The 16,857-nt window shown below is 33.6% G+C and overlaps 1 protein-coding gene across 9 annotated transcripts in view; it reads left to right on the top strand.

Annotated features, from left to right (window-relative positions):
• The window catches only part of Osbpl8 (oxysterol binding protein like 8), a 169,020-nt gene that overhangs the window by 130,528 nt on the left and 21,635 nt on the right, over nt 1–16,857 (top strand). For all 9 annotated transcript variants that reach the window (XM_047548759.1, XM_047548758.1, XM_047548755.1 and 6 more), the window contains 9 exons: nt 89–292; nt 1,551–1,635; nt 2,892–3,063; nt 4,894–5,131; nt 5,811–5,995; nt 9,045–9,126; nt 9,390–9,488; nt 11,654–11,750; nt 14,404–14,502. In XM_047548759.1, coding sequence (XP_047404715.1) covers nt 89–292; nt 1,551–1,635; nt 2,892–3,063; nt 4,894–5,131; nt 5,811–5,995; nt 9,045–9,126; nt 9,390–9,488; nt 11,654–11,750; nt 14,404–14,502 — 1,261 coding nt within the window. The remainder of the gene's footprint in view (nt 1–88; nt 293–1,550; nt 1,636–2,891; nt 3,064–4,893; nt 5,132–5,810; nt 5,996–9,044; nt 9,127–9,389; nt 9,489–11,653; nt 11,751–14,403; nt 14,503–16,857) is intronic.

The following is a 16,857-nucleotide window of genomic DNA, read 5'->3' as shown; positions in this document are numbered from 1 at the left end:
GAAATATCCTACTTCAGATTATTCAGTTTGTATCTTATGGAAAAGAAGAACAAATATTTATTCCTTAAATGAACTTATCTTTCTATAGATTCGTGGTACTCTAAAGAGCTGGACCAAGTTGTGGTGTGTGTTGAAACCTGGGGTGCTATTGATATACAAAACCCAAAAAAACGGTCAGTGGGTTGGAACAGTCCTTCTGAATGCCTGTGAAATCATTGAGCGTCCATCAAAAAAAGATGGCTTTTGTTTTAAACTTTTCCATCCTTTGGAGCAGTCTATTTGGGCAGTGAAGGTAATGTAAACACTTGTTGAGGTAAAAAGTAAAGATGACAACCTGAATAGAACTAAGATATATCAATCAGTTTCTTTCTGTCCTGCCAGGACTCAAAGTTGTTCCTGTTTTCAGGAGCATTATTTTCTGTCTCTAACCACAATGCAATGTGCACCAAAAGACTGTTTACCTTTAAGATCTAACTTGAACAATTTTTTTCAGAAAATATTTTCCAAATGTATGTTGCATCTTATTTCTCTTGGCCTTAGGGATTCAATTAATACTGTTTTGGTAAATTTTTTATTACTCTTTTTATAATATTGTATTATGTTTATTGTTTTTTTCTCTTCATCAGAATGGTAAGAACTCCTAAAACAGAAAATGCCATTTATTTTGTGCTTTTTCCTATAGTGATGTCAAGTGAGCCTAGAAGCAGAAACTGTCCTATTTACTAGAGAGGCAGCTCTAAGGATGGAACTTTCAACATTTTTATAACTAAAGAGCACTACTGAGCTCACTAATGTGCTATAAAAGCAGAAGCAAGCAGGAAAGTAGAAATGCCTTATGTGATTAACTATCAAGGCATTCTACAAGCGGTCGACATGCCGCATATACTAAATCAATGGATCTAGTTTAAATTTTTATAAAGTGGTCTTTATTTTCTAAGAAGGTCAATTACCCTTGAATAAGGGCTTGGAAGTTCTCTTTTAAGGAAAACCATCTGAGACTAGTGCTAAGTGAAAGTAACTTCAATTTTTGGGCTGGTGGTGGTGTTAATTACTCAATTAGATGATATCCATACATGTAAGAAAAGACCTGGACTTTTAATCTTTATTTCAGTAGTCGTTGTAGGAATAAATTAAGTATTACAGAATTAGTTCTGGGATTAGGTAATTCTGTTTTACTTGCGAACTGTATTTCCAGGTGTTTCTCTAGACTTCTAGAAATTTAGCATTTCTTATTTAGTGGTATTTGTGGAATGGAAATTCTCTGGGTTTATTATGATAAATTTTAGGTTCTTTTCATATATATGGGCAATATGTAGAGATATTAAAGTGATGATAATTATCATTTGTTTAGTTTTCTGTTATGGAGGTGTATTTGTTGGAGAAAAAAACTTGCCTTAATAGTTAACATTTGCATTCTCAAGAAGAATGAGATTCAAGCTGGTTTTCTTTTAAATTATAATCTATGCTTGCTTTAGATTATTATAGATAATAATGGATAATATAAAGTTAAGATCTCATACTTATTATACACACTTTATTTTATTACTAAGGGTCCAAAAGGTGAAGCAGTTGGGTCCATAACTCAGCCCTTACCTAGCAGTTATTTGATCATCCGAGCTACTTCAGAGTCAGATGGTAAGTGTAATTTTTGATGGACAGGATTTTGGTTTTCATTTTTAAGAGCTTCTTTCATATATCACTTTGTATTGTCCCTGGAGGAAATCTGTGTTTAGTGTGATACTTGAAGTAGAAACATAACTGTAAGTTACTTTGAATATTAAATGTTGTATACTTGTAGACAAAAATCTGATAGGAAGGAAGCATCATACATTTGAGCCATGTGTTACCAGTTTAGTTTCCTTCTTTATTCTCCACTTACATATTAATCCCTTTTTGACTTGTTAGTGTTCTTCTTAGTAAATCATTAAGTTTTATCATTTTTAGAGATATATTTTATATTTTATCATTAAATAGTAACATTTATGAGATACACATACACTGTTGGTCTTATTTTTTTGTAAAAGCATATTAAAGTATTTTTATAACTTTATAACTTTATACTTTATTCATGAAGCAAATATTAGGAGAGCAGAACTTATTTATATGAAAGCAAGGTAACTTTAAAACCCTAATCATTAATAATGGTCTCTATTTTTATGTTGCATAGTTTTTATTAGCTCCATGTAGGTAATCTTCTAACTTTTCAAAGCTGATTTTTACCATAAGATTATTTTTTAATTAAAGTATGGAACTGAACTTTTGATATGAAAATGTTTTACATGGCAGATATTTCTATCAGATTTTAAAACAAATATATATTAATTTTAAAAGCAGTTAAATATATGAATGTTTTTCTGCTAATGCAGCTCTGATTTAAAAAATAAAACTATTAATTTTCTCTTAACAAGTATGGCAGTTAGTGATAGCATTATATAGGCATTTTTCTGACTTAAAATTTTTTTATATATATAAGAATAATGGATGCTAAGCCTGGGAATAGACCTTGTATCAACAACAAAACATTATTTCAGATAGTTTATTATAATTGAAACACAACCCCTTGAGTATATTTTTGCTTGGTCCCTTCAAATTATGCTACATGTTAATATTTTAAGGTTTGGAAAATAAAGTTTATTTATTTTACTATGTATACTTGATAATTCATGTTATGTGCTATTCATTTATCAGTAGTTTATAGATGCTTATTGTGTAAAAAGCCCTTGTAAAACAAAAATTGCATTAAAAAATCTTAGCAAGATTTTATATTCACATTAACTTTCCCAGTGTTTCTCAAAGGAATTACAGTATGTTTAAAGGTAATGGAACTATAAGATGGATGCTAGTTTCAAAGTGTCTTTAATTGTACTGCTTATAAATTTGTGTCCTTCTAGGAAGGTGCTGGATGGATGCTTTAGAGTTGGCTTTGAAATGTTCTAGTCTCCTTAAACGTACAATGATCAGAGAAGGAAAGGAACATGACTTGAGCATTTCATCAGATAATACACATGTGACATTGTATGGCTTATTACGTGCTAACAATCTCCACAGTGGTGACAACTTCCAGTAAGTAGATACTAATTTGGTAATGATTTTAGAGAGCATGTTGTTCACTAGGTTAGTTGGCAGTCCTAGTATTTTAGTAATGTATAAAGATTAAAATCTGCATCTACCTTATCTTCTTCTCATGATATGGCCTAAAGCCTTTAAAATTTGTCTGCTAGGTTCAGGTATAGAAATTGATTTCTTTTATTCTATCTAGTATTCTGTTTTTCCCAATTACAGCCATGCTAACTACTCAACTTTGTGTTTGAAATTCCTGTCATTAAGAATGAATTCTAGCTAGGTGCGGTGGCACATACCTGTAATTCCAGCAGCTTGGGAGGCTGAAGAAGGAAGATAGAGAATTCAAAGCCAGCCTCAGCAAAAGTGAGGCACTAAGCAACTCAGTGAGACGCTGCCTCTAAATAAAATACAAAATAGAACTGGGGATGTGGTTCAGTGGTCGGTTGAGTGCCCCTGAGTTTCAATCCCCTGTACCCACCCCCCCACCAAAAACAACCAACCAACCAAACAAAACCCAAAGAATGAATTCTACTTCTTACTTTTTTCTCCTACCATAATTCTATGTATTTTTCAAAGATCAATTTCAATATTTTATCGTATGTGAATCTTTTCCTGTCTCATAACAATGATATGTAATCTTTCTGTTGCTCTTCTATAGTGCTTTTCTTTTGTAATGGCAGAAGACTTATTCTACATGGTATTTGTGGAATTTTCTTTATTGTTAAGCATTTTGAGCTGAAACTGTATCCAGGGTTTTATCCCCTGGAGCGTTCTTGTACTTAATACTGAAAAATATTTCTCCAGGGAAACTGGGCAGCAGTGCAAAGGCTTTATTCAGGTGCTGATTTTTCATTGCTTTTTAGGGAAAACATTAGCTCTCCCCTTTTCCTCCCCATATCGCCCGTTTGTACTCTGCAAACTTCAGAAGGTTCCTTTTCTCAAGATTAGGCTAATGTTCTCTTCTCCTTGTAATCTGAGCTGAACATTTTTTTCCTATCCTTTTGCTCAGTGCTTTTTTTTTTTTTTTGAACTTTAAAACTTCCATTACCTGACCTTTTGCCTCCTTTCTCTGCAGACCTACAATTTGAGGTTTAGGACAGGAATGAGGTGGGGTGGGTGCCTGTTAGGACCTCCTCTGAACATTTCTCCCCTTTGGTACAGATAATTTACCTCCGTTTACTTTAAGTGAGAATAGGGTGAATATGGCAGAATTGGTGAATTTTATGCCAATAGATTGATTTCCTTAAGAATTTTACATTTTCTATTCTTATGGATTTTTTGCCTCATGATTAAGTCTATCAGACAAATACTAAGTAGAATTTAATACGATTATTTAACCTTTTCCATTTTTTTCTTGTTACTCTTAGACTCATTGTGGGTAACTGTAGACTTTTATAGGTAGAAAGTCATAATTCACTTGAATTCACTTGATAACCTGATGATCTTTTCTGACAGTTTTAAGATCAGAAGTGAAACGGAGCTTGCTTAAAGTGATAATGTTTGCAAAACTATGGAAAAAATATAACAAGGGGTAACCTAAGATCTTGCTTTTGAAAGACTTAGCCCAAAGAGTAGAAAGGTAAAGAACTCAGAGGGTCATCTTTTAACATCTCCCTAGATTTTTATTTAACTTCTTGGTGCCACTGTTTATTCCTCTGTAAAATAATATTATTATCTCTTAGGGTAATTTTGAGGATTAAATGAACTAAACTATATAAAACACAATAGTAACCAGCACATAGTAAATGCAAAATAAATGTTACATTTTATTCTAATTTATAAATTATTTCTTAAGTTCCTTTATTCTCTGTCCTAAATAATTCTCTTAAGGTTAAATGATAGTGAAATTGAACGACAGCATTTTAAAGACCAAGATTTGTACTCTGACAAATCTGATAAAGAAAATGATCAAGAGCATGATGAGTCAGACAATGAGGTGATGGGGAAGAGTGAAGAGAGCGACACAGATACATCAGAAAGGCAGGATGACTCATACATTGAACCTGAGCCTGTTGAGCCTTTAAAGGAGACCACCTACATGGAACAGAGCCATGAGGAACTTGGAGAGGTAAAGGTCTAATTTGATTTTCTAAAGTCTTTGCAGTTTCCAAATGATATTGTAGATATTATTTGTTTGACCTGTTGTTTATTTTCCTGAAGAGAGTGTTTATATCTTGCCTATTTTATTTTAAAAGGTACATACACACACATTAAATATATCAGGATTTATAAACAAACATACTCATTTATATAAATACCAATATAGTCTATTAAATTTAAAGTTTATAAGGGCTGGGTGATAGTTCAGTGGCAGAGTGCTGGTCTAGCAAGCATGAGGCCCTGGGTTTGATCCCCAGTAACTCAGAAAGATTGTATTTTCTTAAGGTTTGCATTTGAAGTAGGATGCTGCCTGATGTCATTGCCAAATGCAAACCAAATTGCAAGGAAACATGAGTTTGTAATTTTCTTGACTATTGCCAGTGCTGAGAAGTAAATATAGTATAAAACAGTAGCATAAAGTGTTTTGAGTGGGTTTTCTGTATATGTATTGCTCGTTTTGATGTCTCTCACAGCTCCCTTTTTTAAAGTTTGATAGCTATAGACTTTATTACTTAAAGATTATTTCCACATTTTAAGAATACTTGGAATAGTCCTGGAAAGAATTCATATTTTCAGTATTAGCTACCTTGTCTATATAACTATGTGTCCAAAATAAATGTTTCAATATGTTTTGTTACTTGCTAAAGGCAGGTGAGGCTTCTCAAACAGAAACGGTGTCTGAAGAAAACAAGAGCCTTATTTGGACACTGCTGAAACAGGTCCGTCCTGGCATGGACCTGTCCAGGGTAGTTCTGCCTACCTTTATTTTAGAACCCCGTTCTTTTCTGGATAAACTTTCAGATTACTACTATCATGCAGATTTCCTGTCTGAGTAAGTATATTCTTATTTCTTAAAATAGAAGATACATCATGATGTTAGGGTTTTGTAAGAGTGCTTCTTTCAGTGATTATGCCTTTCCAAAATTAGGCTGTAATGAATGATACATCATTCTTTCCTCTCTACCACTTCTATAGTCAACCTTAATAAGAAGCATATTTAATACTTTGCTGTAATATTTCCATTTATGAAGCTAAATGGAAAGATAACAAACTTGAGAGAGAGAGGAATTTGTCCCTTACCTGACGATGATGCTGTTAAAGGCTCTTTGACCTGTTCATCAGCCTAATGGGGAGAGGTGATTGGCATTATTCTCCCCGCATCTAAGCCAACTGAGGGCTTGTACTTTTGTTCATTTTTACCTCTCTACATGCTTGTGAAACCTGTGCAACTTACCACAACCAGAAATACCTATCAGTGACTGGCTTTTAGCCTAAATCCCTTTTCTCACGTTGCTTTTTTTTTTTTCTGAAGCTGTCACCTGAGTCCCAAGGGTAGTGCTGAAGAAGGCAGGCATAAGGAGGCAAGGGAAGAACTATCTACTTCTTTTCCAAGAGTTTTTTGGAGAACCAGTAAATTTTGCAAAGAACAGCAACTTTGGGTCCACTGTTCCACACATCACCTATCACCCCTATTCCAGCAGCAGTGGTGTTTCTAGGCATTGTGTTTCTATGAGATTAAGTTCTGACTCTGTTTGATTTACAAAATCTACATCAGTTTGGGTTCATTAATGGCATTAGTGCCTAGTGCACAAAAGTCATTGTACAAAAATTATAGACAAAGCACTAATTTCCCTAAAATGAAAAGAAATTAATGAAACTTCAGAAATGTAATGAAAATGTTCAACAACCTATAGAAAAAGGAAAGGAAGAAATGACTAGGTATTTCATAAATGAAGAACTAGAAACAGTGCTTAAACATATAAGTTCTTATTCAATACACAGAGAATATTGATTCAAACTATAGCAATCATTGTTCATTCATCACATTGACAAAAAGTCAAAAACTTTTATATATCTACCTATACCATCTTCTTTAGTTCTTTATCTCTCTAGAAATTCATTTCTCTCAGAATATACAGCAGGTACCTGTGACTCTTACTGTGATCTGAAGACACACCCATTTTCACCAATAGAAAGGTTGCCCTTTTCTGGCAACACACACCGTTACCAAGACACTGTGAGGCAGTAAGCAGTCTCATACATCCCATGAGTGATAGAAAATAGGACAGTGCCTTTCAAAGGAACTTGACAGTGTTTACTAAAGTTTTAGATGCACTCATCCTTTAATCCATTAATCCTTACAAAAATAACTCCTGCAGATAGAACTTCATATATTCCAGATGACATATACAAGATTATTGCAGCAGGATTTGTAATAGTAAAACATTAGATATAGGTCAGGTTTCTAGCCATTTTTGACTGGTTTAAATTATGGAACATCCACAAATACATAAAAGAACTGATATAGAGGACCCTGAAAGAGGTACAGAAGAGTTTTATAGTTTGCTACTTAGTTTTTTTCTTTTTTAGAGAAGAGAGAACTATTTTTATTTGTATATTTATACTTAAAAATTTAAAGAACCCATTTAAAAAAAAAAAAACAATTTTGGGAGATAAGTAAGCATAATGTGGAAAGATTGAACAGTGTTATATACTGTTGTATACTTAAGTTGTATATGTTGAAAACGTATACTTCTTTGCATTGCTTTGACTTTTGAACTTTGTGTATGTAATATTTAAAATAAAATTGCATAGTATGAGAATTTAAACCAGATTAGAAGAAAGCAATCAGAGGATTATTACTCCAAAAGTACAACCTTTTAGCTTGACACACATGCCAGTATGCCTGGCCCTGGACTCTACCATCTCATACCTCATCTTCAGAAATTACCATTTGAAATGCCAGACATGCTTGTGAAACATGAATGCCTTTTTATAAATAAGAAGGGCAGCCCATGCCTGTAATCCCAGTGAACTGGGAGCCTGAGACTGGAGGATCACAAGTTCAAGGCCAGCCTCAGCAACTTACCGAGGTCTTAAGCAACTTAATGAGACCCTGTCTCAAAATTAAAAAAAAAAAAAAAAGTGGGGGGGGGCGTTAAGGATGTAGCTCAGTGGTAAAGAACCCCTGCATGCAATCCCCAGTACAAAAAAGAAGGGCATAATAAATAGCTATATTACAAACAAAAGATAATAAGGCAATTTACCAATAGTATTCACTTTTTATATCCATAGTCAATGTTTTAAAATGTTTGCAATAGCAGCCAGATGGTGAGGGAGAGGCGTAGAATCATGGCTCCTTCAGACTTCTTCAATACAATGAAAATTACTCTTTTATTATCTGTTACTGGTAGTTTGTTCTTTCTGGAAAAATTGGTAGCACATAAGTGGAGGTCAAAGATAAAAATGGGAAAACCTTTTTTGATTGATTAAACTTATTTAAATTCTTCCTCTGTACTTGTAACTTAAAACTTCTGTGCTTTATAGTAGGAATTCATTTTAAACCCATACAGTCTTATATTGAGGGAGGTAAATGGGAGGAGAGATGCTCATGTTTTAGACTGATGCCCCCCCCCCCCCCCGCCATGTGCCTACAGTCTTACCAGTTATCATTGCTCTCTAACATCAGCTACTGAGAATGGAGTCAACCAAATGAACATTGGTCCTTCACTGACCTGTGAGACTGAGGACCTCTAACAAAATTGTTCATGGGGCTTCTTGACCACTGTTCAATACTGTACATGCTAGGTATTGTGCAGTGCAAGAATTCCAAAATGTGTTTATGTGTGTGTATGTTTATCCCAGTTTCTCATAGATCGCCTGGGCAGTTTATCAAAGAGTGGGAGAAATGTAGGGTGGGGGAAGTAACCAGATTAAGAACAATGATTCTCAGGAATCAATTTACATGATTGTTTTTGCTATTTATTTTAAATATAAATTGTTTTCCAATCATATCTCATACTTAGTTGTTGACTGATGAATATGAGGGAGATTTTGGAACATATCCCATAAAATTTTGTGTTTAACATTTTGTTTTTTAGGGCTGCTCTGGAAGAAAATCCTTATTTCCGTTTAAAGAAAGTAGTTAAATGGTATTTGTCAGGATTCTATAAAAAGCCAAAGGTAAAATTTATATTTTACTTTGTTTAACTTTCTTAGTTCTTTATTTTCTATGTGTAATCTTTAGATTATTTAACAATTACTAGCAAAATGCTTGATTATTTAGATCTGTATTTTGATTGAAGTTGTTTTATTTCAGGTAGATTTTGTTTGCTGTGAAATTTTATAAGGGTGTCTTCCAGATGATAGTTAATCCTGTTTTGACTGATTTAAACTACTTTGAATCTTCTTTATTTGTAATTTAAAACTTCTGTGTTTTTCACTAGGGACTGAAGAAACCTTACAATCCCATACTTGGTGAGACTTTCCGTTGTTTATGGATTCATCCCAGAACAAACAGCAAAACATTTTATATTGCTGAACAGGTATTGGAAACAAAGTTGTTCTGGAAATTATTTGAATATTTTTATAGAAAATATTATCTCAGTAAACTCATGGTTGTTTAACCTTTCTAATAAGTGAATGTTTGGTAAACATTTAACCTTTTAGTACTACAGGCTACTAAATACCATACTCCTAAGCATTACTCTTTTAATCATAGAATCCTTTCACCAAAAATAAACTTTCACTTTTTTCTCCCTACTTTTCTACATACTCTTTTTATTTATTTATTTATTTTTGGCCAAGTTCATATTTCCAAAATACTTTATTGATCATGTGCAGAATTCTTAAGTTCTAATAATGTTTTTTTGTTTGTTTGTTTGTTTGTTTGTTTTTTTAAACAGTGCTGGGGATTGAACCAAGGGCCTTGTGCTTGCAAGGCAAGCACTCTACCCACTGAGCTATATCCCCAGCCTCCTTAAGTTCTGAAATCAGATTTGTACCAATTTTTTTTCAGGGTCCTCCAGTTTTTGCTAAATTTATCTCAGATTAAATAACTTTCCAGGTAGTTAGACGCCTTTGTATTCACAACTAGGTAACCTTATCTTAGTTTCTTGCCTCATTATTTTTATACTGACTTCTTCTACCCAGTATTTCTTCTTAGCTATTATCTAAACAAATTTTGACCTGATCATTCTTCGTTGTTCAATAACTGCAACTCCTAGTGATTTTTCCCTTCTCAAATGTCTGTATTATTTTTCATGATTTTTTTTTTTTTTGTTAAGCTTGTCACTTTAACACTGGTGTGTTTATCTTATCAGGTAACAATTTTTTTTGTTGTCCATCATAGGTAAGAAATTTTTTTTTTTTAGTTTATTTTCAGGCGCTAAGGATAGAACTCAGACCTTAATTTATTTTGTTTATTTATTTATTTAATTTTTAGCAAGCACAGAGCAAGTTTATTGCAAAAGTGACAGAGACAGATTTCTCCCAAGAGAAAGGGCCCTGGATTCAGGAGTCCCTGCTTATATTTTTGAAATGGGGTATTGCTATGTTGCCCAGACTTGATTATAGCTCCTGTACTGAAAGAATTCTCTTGCCTTGGCCTCCCAAATAACTTGGACTACAGGCGCACACCACCAGACCCAGATTGTTTTAGTTTTTAAACTTTTATTATATGCATCTGTTTTCATGATTTTCCGTATTCTTCCTTGTCCACACAAATCTGAATAATATGATTTCTCTCTCAGTGACAATCACTTCTTATAATAATTCTCTCCCTGAATGTAAGGGAGGTTGAGACTATGGTCATCTTCTTCCCCTAGAGATTCTGATATACCCCTCGGGTTGAAACTACTTGTCTATATTAATTTTTTAAAAAATAATGATGATACCACATTGCATTTTAATTTATTATAATCCTTCACAAAATTAAGAAGTTTGAGAAAAGTTTAAATTTAGCTTTATCTCATTTCAGAAAACAGAAGATATAAATATATTGAAAACATTAAACTATTAACATATTTGTCAAACTTTATTTTCCTGCAGCCAATTCAGTAATCCATATGGAGAACAACCAATAATTACTATGAATATTAATTATCCACTAATGTGTCACAGATTACTGTCCAAAATGGAAGAGTTATCTCATATGATGAAGTTCAGGAATCAGGGAACTGCTTAGCTCAGTGGTTCTGGGTCAGGATCTCTCATGTATTTGCAGTCAAGATGTCATCAGTTGTGTAATCATCTGCAGTCTTGACTGAGTTGGAAGATTCACTTCCAGGCTCATCCCTTCACTGTGGACAACAGAATTCAGTTCCTTAGCACATGGACTTCTCCATAGGTTTTTTCACAGCATGAAAACTGACTTCTCAGAGTTAAAGAGAGAGAGAGAGAGAGAGAGAGAGAGAGATCGATCCAGAGATCCAGATTCAGAAACTTCCCAAGATGAAAAATACATTATAACCTAATGTCAGAAATGATATACTAACATTTCCATACAAACCATCTTTGTTTCTGTATAAGGGAGTGAATACAAGGAGGTGGATTTCCTTGGGTGATAGAAAGCTAGTTACTGAAACAACCAGTATTTAATTTTATTAATTACCAAATGTTTCTTCTCACCCATTGTAAGACTTGAACCTTTGATAATCGTAAAATAGTATGCTTATTTTATTATATCTTATGTTTCTCCTGTGTTCAATAGGTGTCCCACCATCCACCAATATCTGCCTTTTATGTTAGTAACCGAAAGGATGGATTTTGCCTTAGTGGTAGTATCCTAGCTAAGTCCAAGTTTTATGGTAAGTTTTCCCCTGTCCTAATCTGTATGTTTTCCAGAGAAGTAATCTTTTCTGGTGAGTTTTTATTTACAAATAAAATAAATTTTATTTATTTGTTGTTTTCAGCAATGAATTTATATGTCATTTTAAATATCATCTTTAATAATGACCGTTCATAAATAGAGGTATGACTCATTTCAGATAAATATTCAACACATGTCTGTAAATTCATCGTAAACATCACTTAGGAAAAGACAGAATGATTGCCCATTATGACCTTCTAAAGCATAATGAATTTATTTTACCTTTAACTCTACCAAGTGGGGTTTTTTTGGGGGGGTGGTTCTCAGTGTACCCAAGGGGATCAATCTTTCTGTTTTAGTTTTTTAGTATAGACAGAAAATCCAAGTATGGTCAGACTACTTGGTACAGAGTCACCTAGTAATTGGTATTTAACCTTGGACCAAATAATATACCAATAAAGTTTTTTGAAGTACAGGGGAGGAGAATATATTAGGAAACCTTAATACAAAAATTTTTACAAGTCAGACAAATCATGGTGAATAATATATAGTAGTAGGAAATATATACCCTTAAATGCTGTTTTTAAAAAAATTTCGTTTGGGAAAAAAAAATCACAGAATTCTTTTTTAACTAAAGAGTTTTAAACCTGAGTGAAAATAAATATAAAATATGAAAAATAAAATATAAAAACTGAAATCTAAGGTCTAGTTTCCTGAGAGGGAGGAGAACCAGAGATGAGTACTTGAGTAAGAAATCTCAAGAGTAGTTTTTGATCAGAAACATTGTGTATGTCTTTATATTTGGCTCCCTTAATGTTTGGTTTGGTGTTTTGCCTTTTTTTTCTTTTAACTTTAGAAGGTGACTGCTTATTTTCTTCTGAAGATTCATCATATTACTTTTTGGTGGTCTTGGGAATTGATCCTAGGGCCTCAAAGATGCTAGGCAAGTGCTCTACCACTGAGCCACATTCCCAGTCCAGGTTAAACATATTTCATATTTAGATTATTTCTTCCCCACTACCCTTTCCATCCATCTATCCCCTATCCTGACTACAGTGTAAATGACTTTCATGAGTGTGAGTGTTTTACTCTCAGAAAAATATTTTTTATTTATTTTTTCAAACAATCTCATTTTTAAAATTTGTTGTTTTCAGTTATATATGACAGTGGAATGTATTTTGACATATCATACATACATGGAGTATAATTTCCCATTCTTGTGGATGTACATGATGTGGACTTATCCTGGTTGTGCATTCATATATGAGCATAGGAAAGTTATGTCCAATTCATTCTACTGTCTTTGCCATTCCCAGCCTCCCCCCATTCCCACGTGTCCAAACCCAGGAAACTTACACTCCTTCCCTGCTCCTATTGTGAGTCAGCATCCACATATCAGAGAAAACATTCGACCTTTGGTTTTTTGGGATTGACTTATTTCACTCAGCAAAATTATTTCCAGTTCCATCAATTTACTGGCAAATGCCATAATTTCATTCTTCTTTGTGACTGAGTAATATTCCATTGTATATATGTACCACTCTCAGAAATTTTTATTGATTTCAAGATTCTAGCTCACTTTGTGGTGTTATTTCCACAGTTGACCTTCTTTTTCCTGTTATACAATTTATATACTTGAGAGTTATCTGTTCCTTTATAATCTGAAAGAAATTCCACCTTTACAAGGGTACTTTTAAAAAAATAACCCTCATTTCTTCTTTGCTATTGACTTTCTCATACAAAAACCTTGTAAGGAGGTTTTCCTTTTTGGGGGGTGGGTACCAGGAATTGACCTTAGGGGCACTTGACACTGAGCCACATTCCCAGGCCTTATTTTGTATTTTATTTAGAGACAGGGTCTCACTGAGTTGCTTAGTGCCTCACTTTTGCTGAGGCTGGCTTTGAACTCGAGATCCTCCTGTCTCAGTCTCCTGAGTTCCTGGGATTCCAGGTTTGCGTCACTGTGTCTTGCTCCTAAGGAGGTTTTTATGGAAGCTTATATTGATTAAGGAATTAGTTCATTTTCTTAAATATTAATTAAAATAAACTTAAATATCTCTGTAGAATATCACTTAAGAAGCCACTTTATTAGGTGCATAACACATGATCTTGCTCATGTGGAAAAAGTTAACCTTACAGAAATAGAGAATAGAATAGTGGTTACCAGAATCCGGGGTGGTTTTGGAGGCAGGAATGTGTAGTTGGGATGTTGGTCAAAGCATGCAGACAGAAAAATGCGCAGGAACTCTTTTGCAGGCATGGGCACCACAGTTAAGAATGATATATTGTATTCTTGAAAAATACTACAAGAGTAGATGTTGTGTTCTTACACAAAAATGATACCCGTGTGATAGATGTTAAATAGACTGAACCATTCCACAGTGTATATACATCAAAAAGCCATGCTGTATGCAATTATTTTATCTGTATAATTTTAATTAATTTGGAAGAAGTGAAAAAAAGTGTTCTTTCTTGATATTTTGTGATAAATGATCAGTTTTTTCTTTTATGGTTCTTGTTTTGGCATCATGTTTAGAAAATCGCTTCTTAACTTGAGCTTAGGTTAAGAACTGGGTATGTGTTCCAAATATATTTTGTTCATTTTGAATTAGTTGAATTACTTGTATGAAATTAAGCAATATTTGTTTCAGGAAACTCATTATCTGCAATATTAGAGGGAGAAGCACGGTTAACATTCTTGAATAGAGGTGAAGATTATGTGATGACAATGCCATATGCTCATTGTAAAGGTAAATGTTTTTTCTACTTAAGTTAGATATTTCTTAAACCTTCTTTGTAAGTAAATATATGTGGCCGCATTTGTTGTTTTGAGATTGATAGACTCAGACCTATTTTGTTTGAAAGCATCTTTGGTTCACAAATACTTAAGATTATTGTTATATGTAGAATGTGTCTGTAGTGACTTAAATTCACACATAATGGACTTTTGTGATATATACATTAGTTGGAAGAGACTGGCTTATGATAATGGAATGACTTTGCACTTGTACTATATGCAGATTTTGAAATTTAACTAAACTTCCCATTATTTCAAAATTCTTAGTGATTTTCAGTGATCTTCTTGCATCACCACTCTTGTTTAAAATTTATTTTGCTAATTTTAGCCAGGTGTGGTAGTACACACCTATAATCCTAGTGCTCAGGGGGCTGAGGCAGGAGGATCTTGAGTTCAAAGCCAGCCTCAGCAAATGCGAGGCACTAAGCCACTCAGTGAGACCCTGTCTCTAAATAAAATACAAAATAAGGCTGGGGATATGGCTCAGTGGTCAAGTGCCCCTGAGGTCAATCGCTGGTACCAAAAAAAAAAAAAAAAAAAAAAAAAGTTTATTTTGCTAATTTTCAAAGTACCTAGTCCTTTAAAATGTTTTTCTCATCCCATTTGATAATTTCTTAAAAATTAATGTATTATGCTTCCTCTCCCCATTATTTGACTGCAGATTAGGATATTAAATAACAACTATCATTTACAACAGGATAAGTACCCAATTAACTGTTGTATGTTACTTCATATTTATAAACTCATTTAATCATTTCAGCAACCCTATAAAGTAGAAATATTATACTTGTTTTATAAATAAGGAAAATGAGGTACAAAGAGGTCAATTTCTCTGTGATCATATAGCTAAAATGTGGCAAAGTTGAGATCTGAAGCCAAGCAATTTATCTTTAAAGTCTTAACTTTTTACTATGTTGCTTCAGCTTAAACATTCAGCTTGGACATTATCTGTACATTCCTTCCAACACATTTCTTTTCTTTTCTTTTTTTGGTGGTAGGGAGTGGTAAGGGAAGGATGGATTATGTAGAGGGAAATGAGGGGTGGGAGGGGGAAGGAAAGATAATGGAAGGAGACAAACATCATTACGCTATGTACATGTATGATTACACCAACACATTTCTTCAAAGTAATTCTTTTGTTAATTATCCTTCATTTCAGGAACTTATTCACAAAACCATAGAAATTCTTTACTGTAACCTCATTTCACAGATGAGAAACCCAGAAGGGTTAAGAATCTTATTCAAGGTCAACACAGCTAGTATAAAAATGGCCAACTTGTAGTCTCAGGCTTAAATAATTCTTAGAGCTTTCTGGGTTTTTTGTTTGTTTGTTTTTTGTACTGGAGATTGAACCTGGGGATGCTTTACCACTGAGCTGCATCTCCGATTCTTTTAAATTTTGAGACAGGGTCTCTCTAAGTTGCTGAGTCTGGCTTTGAACTTGAAAATCCTCCTTCCTCAGCCTCCCAAGGCATTGGAATTACAGGTGTACACTACTGCACTAGGCCCATATACAGTTCTTAAAATAAACATGAAGTGAAGTATCTGTAATTGTGAATAAGAATAAATATTTTAAAATTTTACATCATTTATTTCATGTAGCTGCCCATGACATACCCAACGAATGGTAGGGAAACTTTTTTTTCATGGCAGAGTTTTTATTGCATGATAAGTGTAGGAAATAATGATAACTTTTATAATACTTCCCCATGTGTGTTTTCTAAACTGTATTTCCCAAATTACTAGTCTCACAAATTGTTTTATAAAATAAGAGTTCCTTGGCCCAATAAATGTAAGAAGCATTGCTTAGTTGTTCCCCCTCTCAGAAGTAAACATTGTGCATTTGCATTTTAAAAGCTGCTTTCACTGATTAATCCAGTAACAGATGCATACGTGACACCATCTGTTTAACTTTGACTTAGCATTTTCCCAGTTTTTAGCCACAGAACCTCTTTTGTAGGTTTTGTTTGCCTCACTTACATAGTAAATTCTTATTATTTGCACGAATTAATATTCTATAAAAGTCACCATAAACACTGAATTAACAAATACTGAATCATTGTCCTGAGGGGAGATATGAGGTTAGGTTCTTGTAAGCCCCTTGTTACAATATTTCCATCAGCCAATAAATACATGACCTTGTTTCATGTGTGTTTCTGTTTAGAGATTAATTAAATTATAATATTAATTATATGTTGATTCATTGTCCTTGTACTAACAGCCAACAGCATAGTAGCTCATGCCTAGATGAAGTTTTAACATACATGATATCCACTGTAAAGTACATCATAGCCTTCTTTGTACACGA

Source organism: Sciurus carolinensis, chromosome 4, assembly GCF_902686445.1.
Source record: "Sciurus carolinensis chromosome 4, mSciCar1.2, whole genome shotgun sequence".
In the NCBI taxonomy this organism is placed as follows: Eukaryota; Metazoa; Chordata; class Mammalia; order Rodentia; family Sciuridae; genus Sciurus; species Sciurus carolinensis.
This window is presented reverse-complemented; position numbering and strand designations above follow the sequence as displayed.